Source organism: Chanodichthys erythropterus, chromosome 24 (genome assembly GCF_024489055.1).
Source record: "Chanodichthys erythropterus isolate Z2021 chromosome 24, ASM2448905v1, whole genome shotgun sequence".
Taxonomy (NCBI): Eukaryota; Metazoa; Chordata; class Actinopteri; order Cypriniformes; family Xenocyprididae; genus Chanodichthys; species Chanodichthys erythropterus.
Genome location: NC_090244.1, coordinates 2,195,001 through 2,215,000, shown reverse-complemented (window position 1 = coordinate 2,215,000; position 20,000 = coordinate 2,195,001). Strand labels below are relative to the sequence as shown.

At 39.1% G+C, this 20,000-nt stretch overlaps 1 protein-coding gene across 7 annotated transcripts in view; it reads right to left on the bottom strand.

Moving 5' to 3' along the window:
- fbln1 (fibulin 1) overlaps positions 1 to 16,592 on the bottom strand; it is a 111,870-nt gene extending 95,278 nt beyond the window's left edge. For 6 of the 7 annotated variants that reach the window (XM_067379959.1, XM_067379962.1, XM_067379957.1 and 3 more), the window contains exons 1-3: positions 16,429 to 16,592; positions 11,272 to 11,383; positions 3,405 to 3,540 (exon numbers count right to left, since the gene is read on the bottom strand). In XM_067379959.1, coding sequence (XP_067236060.1) covers positions 3,405 to 3,540; positions 11,272 to 11,383; positions 16,429 to 16,483 — 303 coding nt within the window. In that variant the 5' untranslated portion in view covers positions 16,484 to 16,592. The remainder of the gene's footprint in view (positions 1 to 3,404; positions 3,541 to 11,271; positions 11,384 to 16,428) is intronic. The other variant, XM_067379960.1, reaches the window with a different exon arrangement.
- Positions 16,593 to 20,000: the final 3,408 nt, after the last annotated feature.

The window sequence follows — 20,000 nt, the reverse complement described above, 5'->3', positions numbered from 1 at the left end:
TTAAAAAAATTAATAATATTTTTTTTTTCATAATGCATTGCAATAGACTGTAAAAAAGTTTTTAAATAATAAACAATTCAAGATAAAAGTAGTCCACACTAGTGCAATAGTCTATAATCAAAGTTATCTGAAGTCATATGACAGGAACAGTGAAAACTGCACTTCCTAGAAAGTCGTGTAATTTTAGAGTGACATGAGGGTGAATAAATGATGAGAATTTGAATTTTTAAGTCAAATGCACATGCATATTTGAATGAACTGAACTAATGAAGTTTTTTAAAAACTGAAGAGTCGTTGGACGACAGAGTCTCCTCTTGAGTTTTAGAGGAAACGCAAACAGATCTGGTGATTTAAAGAGAGCTTAAACTTGCCACAAGATCATCTAATACCTGCCTTGAAAAGTATGAGATAAATTAGGCTCAGTGGTTAGTGATATAATCGCATAAATAAAGCAGAGACAGACAATTTTCAACATTCTTAGAGTCCCACTGACAGCCCAAGATGAATGTTTCCTAGAAGACAGCAGGCACCTGGTGGATTGTAATGTTGAAACACACTCAGGTGTGTATTAAAGGTTGAAGAGACACTCTATTCTTCATGCTGAGGTTTGGCCGAGAGCCTGTGCGTATAATCGGAGCTGGATTTATAACGCCAGGCTGACAGAAACAACCTCCACTTTTGTGATGTGGGCAAGTTCTCTCCTGCTCAACGTAAACAGTGCTGAGAGAAAGACATCTATTTTTACCCCTCGGTCTCCAGAAGAGTTCCTGCTTTAAAAACCACATTTATCATCTTATTGTGATCTGAGTGTCTAACACAGACGTGTATGGACAAGAACACAGACCCAAAATGTACTCGGACACTTAAATCACACCTAAAAATATTTGAATTTCAATGCATTAGATATGAAATATCAACACAGGTAAGAGACATAGAGCGAGTACACTTTTTATAAGTTAAACATTTCATAAAAAGAAGTTTGTTATAGTTTAAATGATAAAACGATACATATACTGTTTAAATGAAGACATATTGGCTCCATTATCCCAAGTGAGAAGCCTTAGCGTCTACTAAGTACAAAGTTAGGCTTTTAAGGCTGCATTCTAACTAAAATGTAACCTCATACAGTAAAGCCCTGGTTATACTTTTTTATATGTGTGTGTATATATATATATGAGCAATATCACATGAGTAGCCGTGCAATATGGCTGTATATCAAAACGGCTGTAATTTGGCCGTAGGTTATCACAGCTGTGCTGATACACAGCCATATCGCACAGTTACCCGTGTGATATTGCATTTATACAACAGTTTGATGGCAAAATTGTGTCTTTAAAAACCCTCTTTTGTGAGGACCTACTTCCTTCAGGCACGGATTCAAATCTATCAAGTTCATAGTTTAACAGTTGAGCCCAAGCCTCGTTACTTATTCTAAAACGTCACTTGGAACGTTGAGTCGTTTCATTGAAACTCATTGTGTTATGTAGAGTATTATGCCATTATGAGAGAGAGAGATCAGCTAAACGAGTGTATTGCATCTGATTTAGCATTTATTCTTCAGGTTGATGTCCATAATATTAGAAAAAATCAGTTTGAATTACCGCAGAGCGATATCTTTGTCTTTTTAAAAGTTAAGTGGATTTCCCAATTACAACACTAAAACAACTTCCTTGTTCTGACTCACGATCGACGTATCCTTTCTCAATAACAAATTCTGCATATTATTTATATAAAATAATATTTATTGAATAACAATATTTAAAGGTACAATATGTAATAATTTTGTTCACTAGAGGCCTATTCACAAAACAAAGGCGTAGCTTGATGACGGCAAGTTTGAGAGTGGAAGCTTGGGACATGTGATCTCCATCTCAACGGACGGTGCAAAAGAATAGGGATTGGATTCGGGAAGAAATCATGTTCATGGATGTGATTATTAACGTTACTGTAGTATGAAGCAGAGCAGGAGCGAGTGTTGTGGAGCTGAACGAGGAGCTGGAGCGATTGATCAACACACGCCTCACGAGCAGCGGGACTTTTATTATGACACAGTCGCCGGCGCCGCTTCCGCTTTTCCGGTCATGAGTATGAGGTAACACAGCTCTGTTTATCATATTAAATACATTTGAGTGTGTTGAAAATAATAACGTTATTCGGCGGCTGCTGTGAGACACTGTTACACACTGCAGTAAGATAGATCGATTTTACAATATCATATTAAATGCTGGATGATTGTGTTGATAAATGGCATGCAATTAATTTTAAAACGTATTGTATGATGGAGAAAATGCTGTATTACTGTTACTAAAAATAAAGCTGCATCTGATTATGCTATGTTAGCTACTTCACAAAACAGTGTTTTTCTCTGAGGCGTGGTAAAGCATGGTACTCGCAAAAAATCAAGAAAATTAGATTTAAACAATAAGACTAAACGTGTAGAGCTATATAACAATAATTAGTTTTCTGTCTATAAATATATCAAAACTGTTGTTCCCTTGTCTATTAAAACATATTATTTTAAAGCACCTTTGGTGTTTCCATGGTTTTTACAAAATAAAACCGGAAACCGAGGGTAACACGGGTATGACGCCATTGACAGGCGACTCCTGGAGCCTTGGATAAATTGCAATTGTCTCACGATTTACAAATAGTTGAAAACATTTGGGATATTGTAAGTACTCAAGTGAACAAAATATATAACACTGGCCTAGTGGTTTTTGGATATTTTACTGCAAAAATATTACGTATTGCATCTTTAAATTATTATAAAAGACAATAGGAAATAAACACAAGCAAACAATTCAGTCAAACGTACAAAAGCAGTGCTCTAGTACAGAATTTAAGTTAAATATGGCCTAAATGCAAAGTTATGAAACTTAATTTTCCCCTTAATCCAAATCATTTTGCTGTAGAACAAGTAATGAGACCAAAGATTGGTTAATTTGTTATACCCCAAATTAATTATATCTCGTTTAACCACTATCTACGTATGAGCCAGCGGCAAATTCCCAAAGGACTGGCCCAAGATGAAGCTGTTCTCTGTGGGTACTCGAGCACTGAACGGTCTTAACAAATTGTAAAATAGTCACTATGTTTATATACGATTCAAATATTTGAGGCCTAAATAAGTACATTCTTGTATAAAAAACCTATAAAACTACATTTCGTGACACAATGACATAGTATTTTTTGAAAAATATAGTGGATTGGTCAACCGCCATGACAGTTGCCTCAAGCGAAGTGATACAAATGGTGAAATGGTTCCAGTGCTAATCATGGCTCTCAGCCAATCAGATGGGAGAACCAGAAACAACTGTTGTATAAATGTGTGTGTGTGTGTGTGTGTTTATGGTATTGCATAACAACATTAAGAAAATCGCTGAGAAAATCACACTCAAACACACCTTGGCTGTCTTCGTTTCACATATGCTGCTGGAAAAATTCTCAACACCACAACTTCCCTGGTCCTTCGCCATATTGATGCCGCTGGTGCAAATGTTGTCGTCAAGAACCGTAGCACAACACTGTTCCTGAGCTATCCTACAAAACAAACACACACACACACTTACTGAAGCTCAGGACATCTCGGCTCAGTGCTTTAAGATCTGGGCTGGTGATCAACAGATTATAGGGATTGAGCACAATGTGTTCATTGTGTCGTTGAGCAAGACCAGTAACCTCCAGGCTTTCCGGTGGACTAGTTGTGAATAAACAGACTAAAGGATGAACTTTCGATTTCTAAGGAAAGACTGCATTGCAATGAAAAAAAATTAGCATCTCAAGTAAATGTATCTTGATTTAAGAATGTTTAGATATTTGTTCTGGAAACAAGACTGAGTAAAAAAAAATTTGTACTGTGTTCAGATCCTTTTAATTCACTTATAATGCTTCCTGACCACTTTAAACCACAGGACAGATGTTAGAGAGAGATCGACCGCTTATTTGACTGCAGGACGTCATTGTTTGGTTCTGATCCAGGCTGGACTGCAGCGGTATGACGCATGGAGCTGAGTTTTTACCGTAAGGCGATGACTGTTTGTCTCTTTCGCTCTTGCTTCACCCTCTTTCACAATCATCCTTGCAGGAAAGCTCACCGTGCATCTCCTCTCCGAAGAGCCTTTTAAGGGAGAAGTCATCTGCAATTTCTCCTTTCGCTTTTCTGGACTTGTTTTTTTTCCCCTTTTCGGTGTCTGAAATAATCTGCAGATTTCCTGTTATTTGGGTTGCTTTCTCTCTTCTCCATCTGACTAGAGTTTCACCTCAGTGGAATTTCCTGGATTTGGAAATATTCCCATATTTTGCAAGCCCACCTACCAAAAATATTTAAACATTACAACTTTTTTCTTGCACGTTCTCATTTAAACAAACTCCGGATCACTTTGAAAGCCAAGACAAGCACATCTGATGCCTGAGCGCTTGATGGAGGAACATGATCAGCTTTGACTGGCACTGAGATTGTGCGCTGATCTTATCATTACAGTTAAAGCCGCTGTGGCCACTTCTACCAATGATGCATTGCTTCTGCACTACTAATGTGATGCTATGCACAGACATCTGATGCATATTTTAAAGAGGACTTATTCTGCTTTTTTTTACATGTTCAACTCTCTATAGTGAGTAATGTTGCTGTTTGAGCCTGAAAAAGGTCTGCAAAGTCCTTCTAGCAGGAATTATTCTCTAAATCAGTCTCACTGTTTCTGAACTCACTGAAACGCCTTCCTTGTAGTCTTGAGTTTTCTTCACAATATTCCTCATTTAAATAATTTATACGCAGAATAAAGGGGCAGGGCCTGGGTGAGTTAGTTAGCAGTGTGTTGAAACTCGCGGTTATTGTAAGGGGCGGGGCCTAGTTGAGTTAGTTAGTAGTGTGTTGAAACTGGCGGTTATGGTAAGGGACGGGCCTGGTTGAGTTAGTTAGTTAGTAGTGTGTTGAAACTGGCGGTTATGGTAAGGGACGGGGCCTGGTTGAGTTAGTTAGTTAGTAGTGTGTTGAAACTGGCGGTTATGGTAAGGGGTGGGGCCTGGTTGAGTTAGTTAGTAGTGTGTTGAATCTGGCGCTTATGGTAAGGGGTGGGGCCTAGTTGAGTTAGTTAGTAGTGTGTTGAAACTGGCGGTTATGGTAAGGGACGGGCCTGGTTGAGTTAGTTAGTAGTGTGTTGAAACTGGCGGTTATGGTAAGGGATGGGGCCTGGTTAAGTTAGTTAGTTAGTAGTGTGTTGAAACTCATGGTTATTGTAAGGGGCGGGGCCTAGTTGAGTTAGTTAGTAGTGTGTTGAAACTGGCGGTTATGGTAAGGGACGGGCCTGGTTGAGTTAGTTAGTAGTGTGTTGAAACTGGCGGTTATGGTAAGGGATGGGGCCTGGTTAAGTTAGTTAGTAGTGTGTTGAAACTCGTGGTTATTGTAAGGGGCGGGGCCTAGTTGAGTTAGTTAGTAGTGTGTTGAAACTGGCGGTTATGGTAAGGGGCGGGGCCTAGTTGAGTTAGTTAGTAGTGTGTTGAAACTGGCGGTTATGGTAAGGGACGGGCCTGGTTGAGTTAGTTAGTAGTGTGTTGAAACTGGCGCTTATGGTAAGGGACGGGCCTGGTTGAGTTAGTTAGTAGTGTGTTGAAACTGGCGGTTATGGTAAGGGGTGGGAACTGGTTGAGTTAGTTAGTAGTGTGTTGAAACTGGCGCTTATGGTAAGGGACGGGCCTGGTTGAGTTAGTTAGTAGAGTGTTGAAACTGGCGGTTATGGTAAGGGACGTTGCCTGGTTGAGTTAGTTAGTAGAGTGTTGAAACTGGCGGTTATGGTAAGGGACGGGCCTGGTTGAGTTAGTTAGTAGAGTGTTGAAACTGGCGGTTATGGTAAGGGACGGGCCTGGTTGAGTTAGTAGAGTGTTGAAACTGGCGGTTATGGTAAGGGACGGGCCTGGATGAGTTAGTTAGTAGTGTGTTGAATCTGGCGGTTATGGTAAGGGGTGGGGCCTGGTTGAGTTAGTAGTGTGTTGAAACTGGTGGTTATGGTAAGGCATAGGGCCTGGTTAAGTTAGTTAGTTAGTAGTGTGTTGAAACTGGCGGTTATGGTAAGGGGCTGGGCCTGGTTGAGTTAGTTATCAGTGTGTCGAAACTGGCAGTTATGGTAAGGGACGGGCCTTGTTGAGTTAGTTAGTAGTGTGTTGAAACTGGCGGTTATGGTAAGGGATGGGGCCTGACTGAGTTAGTAGAGTGTTGAAACTTGCGGTTATGGTAAGGGGCGGGGCCTGGCTGAGTTAGTAGTGTGTTGAAACTTGCGGTTATGGTAATGGACAGGCCTGGTTGAGTTAGTTAGTAGAGTGTTGAAACTGGCGGTTATGGTAAGGGACGGGCCTGGTTGAGTTAGTTAGTAGAGTGTTGAAACTGGCTGTTACGGTAAGGGACGGGCCTGGTTGAGTTAGTTAGTAGAGTGTTGAAACTGGCGGTTATGGTAAGGGACGTTGCCTGGTTGAGTTAGTTAGTAGAGTGTTGAAACTGGCGGTTATGGTAAGGGACGGGCCTGGTTGAGTTAGTTAGTAGAGTGTTGAAACTGGCGGTTATGGTAAGGGACGGGCCTGGTTGAGTTAGTAGAGTGTTGAAACTGGCGGTTATGGTAAGGGGCGAGGCCTGGCTGAGTTAGTTAGTAGAGTGTTGAAACTGGCGGTTATGGTAAGGGACGGGCCTGGTTGAGTTAGTTAGTAGAGTGTTGAAACTGGCGGTTATGGTAAGGGACGGGCCTGGTTGAGTTAGTAGAGTGTTGAAACTGGCGGTTATGGTAAGGGACGGGCCTGGTTGAGTTAGTAGTGTGTTGAAACTGGCAGTTATGGTAAGGGACAGGCCTGGTTGAGTTAGTTAGTGGAGTGTTGAAACTGGCGGTTATGGTAAGGGGCGGGGCCTGGCTGAGTTAGTAGTGTGTTGAAACTGGCGGTTATGGTAAGGGAAGGGCCTGGTTGAGTTAGTTAGTGGAGTGTTGAAACTGGCGGTTATGGTAAGGGACGGGCCTGGTTCAGTTAGTTAGTGGAGTGTTGAAACTGGCGGTTATGGTAAGGGGGAGGACCTGGCTGAGTTAGTAGTGTGTTGAATCTGGCAATTATGGTAAGGCATAGGGCCTGGTTAAGTTAGTTAGTTAATAGTGTGTTGAAACTGGCGGTTATGGTAAGGGACGGGCCTGGTTGAGTTAGTTAGTAGAGTGTTGAAACTGGCGGTTATGGTAAGGGACGGGCCTGGTTGAGTTAGTTAGTAGAGTGTTGAAACTGGCGGTTATGGTAAGGGACGGGCCTGGTTGAGTTAGTAGAGTGTTGAAACTGGCGGTTATGGTAAGGGGCGAGGCCTGGCTGAGATAGTAGTGTGTTGAAACTGGCAGTTATGGTAAGGGACAGGCCTGGTTGAGTTAGTTAGTGGAGTGTTGAAACTGGCGGTTATGGTAAGGGGCGGGGCCTGGCTGAGTTAGTAGTGTGTTGAAACTGGCGGTTATGGTAAGGGAAGGGCCTGGTTGAGTTAGTTAGTGGAGTGTTGAAACTGGCGGTTATGGTAAGGGGGAGGACCTGGCTGAGTTAGTAGTGTGTTGAATCTGGCAATTATGGTAAGGCATAGGGCCTGGTTAAGTTAGTTAGTTAGTAGTGTGTTGAAACTCACGGTTATTGTAAGGGACAGGCCTGGTTGAGTTAGTTAGTAGTGTGTTGAAACTGGCGGTTATGGTAAGGGGCAGGGCCTGGCTGAGTTAGTAGTGTGTTGAAACTTGTGGTTATGGTAAGGGATGGGGCCTGGTTAAGTTAGTTAGTAGTGTGTTGAAACTGGCGGTTATGGTAAGGGGCGGGGCCTGGCTGAGTTAGTAGTGTGTTGAAACTTGCGGTTATGGTAAGGGACAGGGCCTTGCTGAGTTAGTAGTGTGTTGAAACTGGCGGTCAGGGTAAGGGGCGGGGCCTGGTTAAGTTAGTTGTGTGTTGAAACTGGCGGTTATGGTAAGGCATAGGGCCTGGTTGAGTTAGTTATTAGTGTGTCGAAACTGGCAGTTATGGTAAGGGACGGCCTTGTTGAGTTAGTTAGTAGTGTGTTGAAACTGGCGACATGGTAAGCTGCGGGGCCTGGCTGAGTTAGTAGTGTGTTGAAACTTGCGGTTATGTAAGGGACAGGCCTGATTGAGTTAGTTAGTAGAGTGTTGAAACTGGCGGTTATGGTAAGGGGCGGGGCCTGGCTGAGTTAGTAGTGTGTTGAAACTTGCGGTTATGGTAAGGGATGGGGCCTGGTTAAGTTAGTTAGTTAGCAGTGTGTTGAAACTTGCGGTTATGGTAAGGGACGGGCCTGGTTAAGTTAGTTAGTAGTGTGTTGAAACTGGCGGTTATGGTAAGGGGCTGGGCCTGGTTGAGTAAGTTATCAGTGTGTCGAAACTGGCAGTTATGGTAAGGGACGGGCCTTGTTGAGTTAGTTAGTAGTGTGTTGAAACTGGCGGTCATGGTAAGGGGCGGGGCCTGGCTGAGTTAGTAGTGTGTTGAAACTTGCGGTTATGGTAAGGGACAGGGCCTGGCTGAGTTAGTAGTGTGTTGAAACTGGCGGTCATGGTAAGGGGCGGGGCCTGGCTGAGTTAGTAGTGTGTTGAAACTTGCGGTTATGGTAAGGGATGGGGCCTGGCTGAGTTAGTAGTGTGTTGAAACTTGCGGTTATGGTAAGGGACAGGCCTGGTTGAGTTAGTTAGTAGAGTGTTGAAACTGGCGGTTATGGTAAGGGACGGGGCCTGGCTGAGTTAGTAGAGTGTTGAAACTTGTGGTTATGGTAAGGGGCGGGGCCTGGCTGAGTTAGTAGTATGTTGAAACTTGCGGTTATGGTAAGGGACGGGCCTGGTTGAGTTAGTTAGTAGAGTGTTGAAACTGGCGGTTATGGTAAGGGACGTTGCCTGGTTGAGTTAGTTAGTAGAGTGTTGAAACTGGCGGTTATGGTAAGGGACGTTGCCTGGTTGAGTTAGTTAGTAGAGTGTTGAAACTGGCGGTTATGGTAAGGGACGGGCCTGGTTGAGTTAGTTAGTAGAGTTTAAACTGGCGGTTATGGTAAGGGACGGGCCTGGTTGAGTTAGTTAGTAGAGTGTTGAAACTGGCGGTTATGGTAAGGGACGTTGCCTGGTTGAGTTAGTTAGTAGAGTGTTGAAACTGGCGGTTATGGTAAGGGACAGGCCTGGTTGAGTTAGTTAGTGGAGTGTTGAAACTGGCGGTTATGGTAAGGGACGTTGCCTGGTTGAGTTAGTTAGTAGAGTGTTGAAACTGGCGGTTATGGTAAGGGACGTTGCCTGGTTGAGTTAGTTAGTAGAGTGTTGAAACTGGCGGTTATGGTAAGGGACAGGCCTGGTTGAGTTAGTGGAGTGTTGAAACTGGCGGTTATGGTAAGGGACGTTGCCTGGTTGAGTTAGTTAGTAGAGTGTTGAAACTGGCGGTTATGGTAAGGGACGTTGCCTGGTTGAGTTAGTTAGTGGAGTGTTGAAACTGGCGGTTATGGTAAGGGATGGGCCTGGTTGAGTTAGTTAGTGGAGTGTTGAAACTGGCGGTTATGGTAAGGGGGAGGACCTGGCTGAGTTAGTAGTGTGTTGAAACTGGCAGTTATGGTAAGGCATAGGGCCTGGTTAAGTTAGTTAGTTAGTAGTGTGTTGAAACTCACGGTTATTGTAAGGGACGGGCCTGGTTGAGTTAGTTAGTAGTGTGTTGAAACTGGCGGTTATGGTAAGGGGCAGGGCCTGGCTGAGTTAGTAGTGTGTTGAAACTTGTGGTTATGGTAAGGGATGGGGCCTGGTTAAGTTAGTTAGTTAGTAGTGTGTTGAAACTGGCGGTTATGGTAAGGGGCTGGGCCTGGTTGAGTTAGTTATTAGTGTGTCGAAACTGGCAGTTATGGTAAGGGACGGCCTTGTTGAGTTAGTTAGTAGTGTGTTGAAACTGGCGACATGGTAAGCGGCGGGGCCTGGCTGAGTTAGTAGTGTGTTGAAACTTGCGGTTATGGTAAGGGATGGGGCCTGGTTAAGTTAGTTAGTTAGCAGAGTGTTGAAACTTGCGGTTATTGTAAGGGGCTGGGCTTGGTTGAGATAGTAGTGTGTTGAAATTGGCTATTATGGTAAAAGACGGGGCCTGGTTGAGTTGGTAGTGTGTTGAAACTCATGGTTATTGTAAGAGACGGGGCCTGGTTAAGTTAGTTAGTGGTGTGTTGAAACTGGCGGTTATGGTGAGGAAAGGGGCCTGGTTAAATTAGTTAGTTAGCAGTGTTTTGAAACTCATGGTTATTGTAAGGAGCTGGGCCTGGTTGAGTTAGTAGTGTGTCGAAACTGGCGGTTATGGTAAGGGATTGGGCCAGGTTAAGTTAGTTAGTAGTATGATGAAACTGGCGGTTATGGTAAGGGATTGGGCCAGGTTAAGTTAGTTAGTTTAGCAGTGTGTTGAAACTCATGGTTATTGTAAGGGGCTGAGCCTGGTTGAGTTAGTAGTGTGTCGAAACTTGCGGTTATGGTAAGAGACGGGCCCTGGTTAAGTTAGTTAGTTAGTAGTGTGTTGAAACTGGCGGTTATGGTTAGGGGCGGGGCGGGGCCTGGTTGAGTTAGTTAGTAGTGTGTTGAAAATGGCAGTTATGGTAAGGGATGGGGCCTAGTTATAATACCCAATCACAACACACTGGTCCAGCTGACCAATCAGAGTAAATTGTGCTTTTCAGAAGGAGGGACTTCATAGATACAGGAACTAAACAGAGCGTTACTGACAGACTGGGAAGAGAGGAGCTGCAACAATGGAGATTATGAGGAAAATTATGAACATTCAAGCGTGAAAACATAATAGAGCAAAATAGAGCAAAAAAAACAACAACATCAAGCCTGTAAAAGGTCATAATATGGCCTCTTTTAACCCATAATTGCATGCTCCAATCTGTTTGGATGCATGCACAGGTTTTTATCAGCCTGCCAGGAAACAAAATTGTGGTAAACTATGCTACTTATCCCTATAACTCCAAAATAAAATGTATTATTAAGGTGAGACACTACCATTGCTTTTTCATGCATTTTGAGATTTTGGATTTCTTCATTTATTCTATTAGACTAGTGGAAATAAAACGTCCAAAATACACATTTAAGTGTTTATTTTATTGCACTTTATCTGTCTGCGCTGCATCCAGCATAGACAGCATCACTGACTATAATGGGTTCGATTTGCTTTTGTCGCGTGGCGTTTAGACGTTAGGTGTTATATTGAATTAACAAAGTGATTTATTATTGTTTAACACATTTGCTGTGGAAATGGTGAAGTTCTGGAAGAAACCTGCAGGTGATTGATCCGGAGATGAGCGGCAGACTCGTGCAGTCCTGAGACTCCTGGCCTCGATCCTTGCCATCCTTACAGCAGTGGTCCAGAGAGACGGGCTCTGTGGTCTCTGGAAAAGTAAAAAACAGGAAAGACATTACACACAACAAATCTAAACCAGACGATTCTCACACACACACACACACACAGATTAGAGGTTTACACAGGCTTTAAGTTAAAGGCCTGTAACTGAGCACTTGACTTGAGTCAGCTAGTCTAGTTTTGTTACATCTTAAGACAAATTTGAAGCATTTTAGGTTGTTAATCAGCTGTCAGAGCAACTACTCCACGTTTTTGGCTCTGTTTGATTAGACTGCACTATTAAACCAGGTTTGCCATGACTCGCACTGCTGAATTAATGATGAATCAGCATTCTTACCAGCTCATCTCTGGCACAGTCATTGGTTTGTGGTTAGATCATGAGTGCTAGATAGGTCACTATGGCTGGCAAATGGTGTGAGAGGAGAAAGAATAAGAGAACAGGATCCAAAAATGTACTCATTGCAAAATGGTGGTTAAATCAAGAACATTTACTGGCCATATAAATATTTCATTTCTTACCAGCCATAAAAACAACAACTGTATTTTGCATTATTTTAAATTTATTTATATTTAGGGATGCAAAGGGGTGGAAATTTTCTGGTAAATTTCCAGAAATTTTCCAGAATTTCTAGAAAATTTCTAGGATTTTTGAAAACTTTCTGAAAATTATGGAATCCCTATTTATATTCAATTAATAAATATTCTTTTTAAATATGTTTTTTGTCAATAAAGGGGTTATTTAGCTGATTTTCCATGCATATTAGTCACAAAATTATAGGAGAATCTAAAATGTAAAGATATCTTATTAAAATTACAGTATAGTATTCATAATCATAAACGTTCCAGGATTTTTTAAAAAAAACTTTCAAAATTTCTTGGAAAGTTTCTGGAAATTAACCGGAAATGTTCCACCCCTTTGCATCCCTATTTATATTAAATTATTATACTTATAAAAGTACGTTTTTGTCGATGAGAAAGGGGTTATTTAGCTGATTTTTGGAAAATTTTGGAAAGTTTTTTTGAAAATTTACTTGGAAATTTTCCTCCCCTTTGCATCCCTATTTATTTTAAATTAATATATTTATAAAAATATGTTTTTGTCAGTGAGAAAAGGGTTATTAAGCTGATTTTCCATGCATATTAGTAAAAAAAAATAGTATTTATAATCATAAACTTTCCAGGATTTTTGGAAAATTTTGGAAAGTTTCTGGAAATTTACCGGAAATTTTCTACCCCTTTGCTTCCCTATTTATATTAAATTTATATATTTATAAAAATATGTTTTTATCAATGAGAAAGGGGTTATTCAGCTGATTTTTCATGATTCATAGTTATAAGAATATTTTATAATGTTTAATTAGAAAAACATTTCATGATTATAAAAATCTTGTGCTAAAATAAAATATTTATTATATATATTTATTTTTTATTAAAAAATAAAATAAATAAGTATATTAAAATATATAAATGCCACCGGGCTTGAGCCCGCCATCGCTGCTTGCAGCTATATTTATTATTATGATAATAAATGTCTCAGATTATTTGGTCTCAACACAAGATATTTATAATCATAATAATAAGTTTTATAAAAACTTCTTATAATTAATTGTACAATTAAGAGCTATAAAAATGAATAAATATGTTAATGTTTAATGTGTTTAAAAATCTTTTGATTGGAGACTCTGGTAAATTGTTGACAGATTGTTGAAATCATGGGAACTTTTTCTCAGGAGATTTCCATAGAAAGTCTCCATTTGCTCTCCTGTTAATCTGCGATATTAAAGAAACTTCATTTGCTGCTTTACTTCCCTATATGAATGTTGAGTTTCTTTGTAAGGAAACTGACATAAAAGGACCATGTAGACACTCTGAACTCTTCGGATCAGATAGTGGCATGACCTTTGTCCAATTAGGGATGGACGGCACATGGAAAACCCCCTTAAAAATGTTACTGCCCCAAACCCTGCGGCTAAGAATAAAGACTCTTCCTGGACGCTCGGCGGGAGACCAAGTCCTGCCTGCGGCCCTTCAGTTCTTCTCAGTTTCAGAGGATTTTGTATAATTAGGGAGGAGATAAGACGTGTCTGGGTGAGATACGTTGTTTGCACACATTTCTATTCTACTGCATTCTATTCTATTCTATACTCCCACGTACCAAGGTCTGTCTATGAGCAAATCAGGGCATCACAAAATTAATATTCATGAGCTTAGCTCATGTCCCGCCCACTTTTCAGTTCTACCCTGCCCTGATGATGCAGATATTTGGTCTTGTTTTCAGAAAATAAGTCATAATATCTTGTCATTTTGCATTTCAAGTAAATGTATCTTGGTTTAAGAATGTTTGTACTGAAAACAACATTTTTTGCAGTGTGGCCCAGACTTTATGACTACTTTTAATCTGACGAGGCTCTGTGTGTTTATTCATTGATTTATTTGTTTTTAATCATCATTGTTCTATTCAGTTTCCTTGATGCCGTTTGCACAATCAGTATCTTCTCTTGATATGCCGCTCAAAGCTGTCTGGATTGTATCTCCCTTGTTTGTTTTTTTCCCACAAGCCATTTTCCACTCATGCTGAATAATGTTTAGCGTCTGGAGGATGAAGTAATTTGTTGAAGGGCAGCTAGTCAACTCCGTTAAACACGTCTGAGTCTCTCCCAAAGATTAAAGGCCATAAAAACTAGTCCAAAAACATTTCCAAACAACCATCAGCTGACGCAAGTGGACTCAATTGGATCAAACAGATCATTAATTTCCCTGTGGTTTCCATCATCTGCCAAAATGTGAAATATTTTTGGCGGATGGGTCTTTTGGACTCTCTACTTCAGGTTTGCACAGTGATCGAAACGCCAAAAGGGGTTTTTAATAAGCAGTAATTTCTCCACGTGAATGCACACATTTTTATTTATTTGACAACAATAAGCCAGTTTTTAATTGAATAAATAAATAAATAAAAATATTAATGTATTTACATGAATAAATAAAAATATTTATTTAAATAACTATTAATTAATTAATTTCAATAAATGTACTTTATTAAAATAAATGAAGATTTAATTTCATATTATATATATATACAGCTATGGAAAAAATTAAGAGACCACTTAACATTGATTTCTGAACTTGGAGTGGTCTCTTAATTTTTTCCATAGCTGTATATATATATATATATATATATATATATATATATATATATATATACACACACACACACACACACACACACACACACATATACAAAATTTTATGTTAGATGTGATTAATCGTAATAAATAAATTAATTAAATAAATAAATTATTTATTTACATGAATAAATACAAATATTAATTTATTTACATAACTATTAATTTATTTAAATAAATGTGCTTTATTTAAATAAATAATTTTATTTCATTTTAAATTATAAAATTTACATAAAATAAATTAAACCAGTTATCCAGAAGAATAATCTTATTTATTTAATCAACAAAGTAATTTTGCAGTCGATTTGTTATAGTTGTGATGTACATACTTTTATTATTTATTAGAGAAGAATGAACCATTTTATTTTTCATTGCATATTTTACTTTATTTTAAGTAATTTTTTACTTTAAGTAAATTTGAAGAGCTGTTGCGAGACTCAATTTTCATTTTTTATTTTAAGTATTTTTTTTACTTTGATTTATACGGAGCCCCGCAAATGACATGCAAGAAAAAATAAATAAATTGTGTGCACGACTTACTAATTTGTTCCCTTGATTTACTAAATCATGCGCATTATTAATAAATCGAGGAAACTAAATAGTAAATTGTGCGCATGTTTTAGTAAATCGAGAGAAAGAATTAATAAATCGTGCGCACGATTTAGCCTACTATTTATTTCTCCATTTTATTTTATTGCATTCCATTGCATATTTTACTTTATTTTAAGTATTTTTTTACTTTAAATAATTTTGAAGAGTTTCAAATTTCCCTGTTTATATGAGTTTATTTATTTACATAAATGTGCTTTATTTAAATAAATAAAATTTTATACAATTTTAAATTATAAAACTTACATCAAGTGAATTAAACAAGTCATACAGAAGAAGACTATTAATAATTTTATTTAAAAAGAAATGTGGCTTATTATAGCTCTGCTGTACAGTAGATACTGAAACATTCAGTTGTTTATGTAAGAGAAACTTTCCAAAGCCCAATAAAACCAAGATAAAATACTCTTAAAAGTGAGCTAAGTACAGCAATAGTGTGTGACACAAGCTATGAAAACACCACCCACATGATATACTAGGTAAACTAGCGCCGCTGTTCGCACCCACAAACCACATCTGTGCAGTGACCGTTTGAATGACACGAACGTGTGAAGATCTTGAAGGTTCAGATACAGTCTTCAAGACACTACACCAGTCCTGGTAAGGTTAGGATAACCCGGTTAACCTTCATCTGGCTGCAAAGAGTTCAAATGCCATGACTCTCTCTCTGCACTGCTCCATACTTAAGAATAAGAGTGGCAAGCAAAACCTCATTGGTTTCTGCAACCCAGACCCCGCCCCCTAATCTGAATATTCATACTGCCTCATCTACAATACAGTATCTGTTCAGAATAAAACACTTGAGCTGAGCAAAATTATAGTTTTGGGAGCACAACCCTTTAATTAAGAGATCAGCAAGTGACTCATTTGAAGCTGAAAGGCATAGTAATTATGTAAACACTGATTCGATTATATATATGGTACTCCAATAAAGAATAAGTACTTATTATTATGGTACTTTTTTTGTTTCGTTTTTCTTTTCTTTTTTGTAATGTACCACGTGACCAAATGTACTAGCCTATACTATACTATTTTATATTAGACTATAATATAGGCTATTTTTTAATCTTATTTTCCATTCTAGAGACATTTAAGCAAATTATATACAACAGCAACCTGAGAAAATACATTTATGAAGGCTGTTTCATCACAGACAGACAGACATTACGCGAGAACGCGCTCACAGATGTCACAACACCGTGTTTCACTCGCAGGACGCGTACTAAACTCTGAATAACGCATTTTAACAGCAGCAGAGATGTGAATTGTGAGGTAAACTCACCTTGCCCCTGCAGCAGCCCGCATAAAGACAACAGCACGATCACACAGAGGTCCATTATCCAAACGCTCGCGTCGCTTCTGAGGTGAGAGGACTTAAAAAGTCTCTGAGAGGAGAAACAGTGAGACAGTCGCGTTGAGACTGATTGTCAGGGCTTTAATGGGCGCGTGTCCGCTGCGCGTTCAGGGGGCAGGACCGACCACTCATGCGCAATCACAAACGCGCGGTTTTGGTTCCTTTTAACAGATTCACATCTAGAAAGATAAATGGATCGAGTTCATAAAGAGTCTTACTAAGCTCGGTTTAAGCCATTTTGATTCGATAATTAAAGATTCATATAACTTTTTACAACCGTTTACAGTAGATCCCATATTAGTTTACAGTTATTTTACAGCCATTCACACCAACGAACAATAACGGTCTGTTTATTTGAAACTCCCGCGCTGCGTTTAAAGTGCGTAGCTACAACATGTTTTTGCTGTTCTTGTTGTATTTACACGGCTTTAAAGGGTTAGTTCACCCAAAAATGAAAATAATGTAATTTATTACTTACCCTCATGTCGTTCCACACAAGCCTTCGTTCATCTTCTGAACACAAATTAAAATAATTTTGTTGAATATCATTTCCTCTCTCAAGATCCATTAATGTACTAAAAACATATTTAAATCAGTTCATGTGAGTGGTTCAATATTAATATTATAAAGTGACGAGAATAGTTTTGGTGCGCCAAAAAACAAAACAAAATAAGGACTTATATAGTGATGGGCGATTTCAAAACACTGCTTCAGGAAGCTTCGGAGCGTTATGAATCAGCGTGTCGAATTCGGAGCGCCAAAGTCACGTGATTTCAGCAGTTTGGCGGTTTGACACACGATCTGAATCATGATTTGACACAAAAGATTCATAACGCTCCGAAGCTTTATGAAGCAGTGTTGGCTATGCAGGCCTCACTGAGCCATCGGATTTCAACAAAAATATATTAATTTGTGTTCCGAAGATTAACGAAGGTCTTACAGGTGTGGAACGACATGAGGGTAAGTAATTAATGACATTATTTTCATTTTTGGGTGAACTAACCCTTTAACCAGCAGATGTCCTCAGCATGCTATGTTTGGAGTGAATCTAGCTAGTGTAATATATCTAATCTAACATTAGTGACGAAGTCAATATAGTGGAATAAAAACAACACCTAGTCTTTTTCACTGCACTGCAATGTTGTCGAAACTAGCGCCAGATACCTGAGGTAATTTTATATTACACTGTTTGCTAGCCTGCCGTAATCTCATCGTTAATACTTCTCACCATTTATTCCGATGGCTGATTGTTTTCATCAATTTTCTTTAAATTAACATTGAAAAGAGGAGCTGACTTGTCAAGCTTTTTCTGGTTCGGTGATGTCGTCCACCATTTTAAATTCTGAGCCGCTGAATTAGAATGGATCCTTCTTCTTCTTTCTATGTTAGTGTTTTAACGTTCAACAGCTGGAAAAAAATAGTTCTGAAAGTGATTCCAACGATATTCTTTCTCTTTATTGTTATAGATGTGGTGTGGTGATATTCTTTTATATTTAGAATGATTTTTAGAAATATATCTTTATAGTTATTGCTCTTGTTGTGAATGGGCCTTACAACAACACTAGGGCGTTGTTGCTATGGCGTTGCTGTGTTGTTTAGCACATTGCTTGCTACCATGTCATTTTTTTTCGCTTAGCGGTTTCAAGGGTGTTGGACGTTGAATGGAAATATTTGCCTTGGTAACTATAGTTAAAACCAAATTTCTTTTTTAATGAAATAATATATTGAAGCTTCTTACTGTTTAAACAAGATCATTTGATTGTTATGAACAAAGTCCCTTTAAGACAAGTCATTTCACTCGGCGGCCATCTTAGAAACGCCTCTCGGGCATACAAGTGCAGCTCCTGTCTCTGAATGGGGATGAAATCAAATTCTCTAAAGCTGTTTGCCAAGCTTTCGATTAAATTTCATATTTGAAATCACCAATGAAATCTAACAACAACTGTCTCATAAATATTGTAACTAAACGCTCGAATCGTGACAAAAAACTATATTTTTCAGGCTGGATCAATCGAATGCGCATGCGCAGTCCTCATTTCGGAGGTGCGCGTCTGACTGTTTCTATAGGAACCGGAGCTTCTAACGTCGCTGCAGTGACGCGATGTCTTTACCAGTCGGCGATTGGCTCTTATATAGAAGGCGGGACTTATTCCACCATATTGCGCGTTGCACTTTCTCCCATTCATAATAATACGCGTCTTGTGTTATTCTATAACCTTTGATATGAACATTAATACTAGACCCAAGAATGTGTGGTTTAGTCAGTGTGTATGTGAGTGTGTGTGTTTGAGTGTGTGCGTGAGTGTGTTTGTGTGTGTGTGTGTGTGTGTGTGTGTTTGTGTGTGTGTGTGATTGTTTGAGTGTGTGTTTCTCCAGCTGGAATCATGTGGCTTTGATTATGCTCTGCTCTGCCCAGAGGGAGCGACTGATTGAAACTCCAGACTCTGGCAGAGACTGTTTATTATATCGTCTGGCAATTATTTCACTCATGATTGCTAATTTCAGGAAATTAGATTTGTGTGAGGGAGAGACAAAAAGAGACGTGTGTCCGAATGTGTAATGCATATAAGGTCCTCTATAGTGAAGCCTAATCACTGAACGCAGCTCATCCAATCAGACTTTACAACTATCATGTTATAACTTGCATGAGTTTTCACTTTTTCAGCAGAATTGGTTTCATTCATTTTTCTTGTATTGATGGCAAATACATGAATTAAAACAAACTTTAAGCACTGAAAAGTCTATTAAAATTTCAACATCATTTATGAGGCATTGATGAATCTCTCTTCTCCAGAAATTAAACAATTATTGCGAAAGAAAATTTCAACTTTTACTTCCGGAGTCAGAGCTGAAATAGTCTTCATGCCTCATAAACGGTTCGGGTTCCCATCTAGAGCGTCTCTCCATGTCTGTGAATCCTTCTTGGGCCATTTGGTGAGATGAAACCAGAGGTTTACCGCGGAGGCGTCTGGAAAGAGCAAATAAAAGCAATCAGTCAGAGTTCTGTCAGCCTGATTTATTGCTCAACGGCCTCTACGAGTGAATGAACGCTCCAAAACATTGGCTGCGTGGATTAATTTCATTCTTGAGATTTCAGAGAGTACCATTTCTAACCCAGAGTTTGTAGAAATATTTCATATGTCTGCAGAGTATATGATATTGATCCTCTCCAGATGGGGAAACCAAACCCTCAGCAATCATCATTCAAACCCTGTTGAGATGTTATGATAGAGATGTAATTAAACTTTAATCACTCTCTTTAATCAAACTAACCGCCATGGAAGAATATGACATAATAAATCTGTAACGTGTAAATCATTTTAACACTTATCAAAAAAAAAGCACCTCTTTTAGTCCGTTTTTAAATATCAGAATTGCATATAAAATCATAAATGGTTTACTTTCCTTGTTAATTTTTAATTAAATACCAGTTTAATTATCAATTACCACTGGTTTTATGCATGAAAGGGTTAAACAGGCTCTTACTGAGTTATGTGATG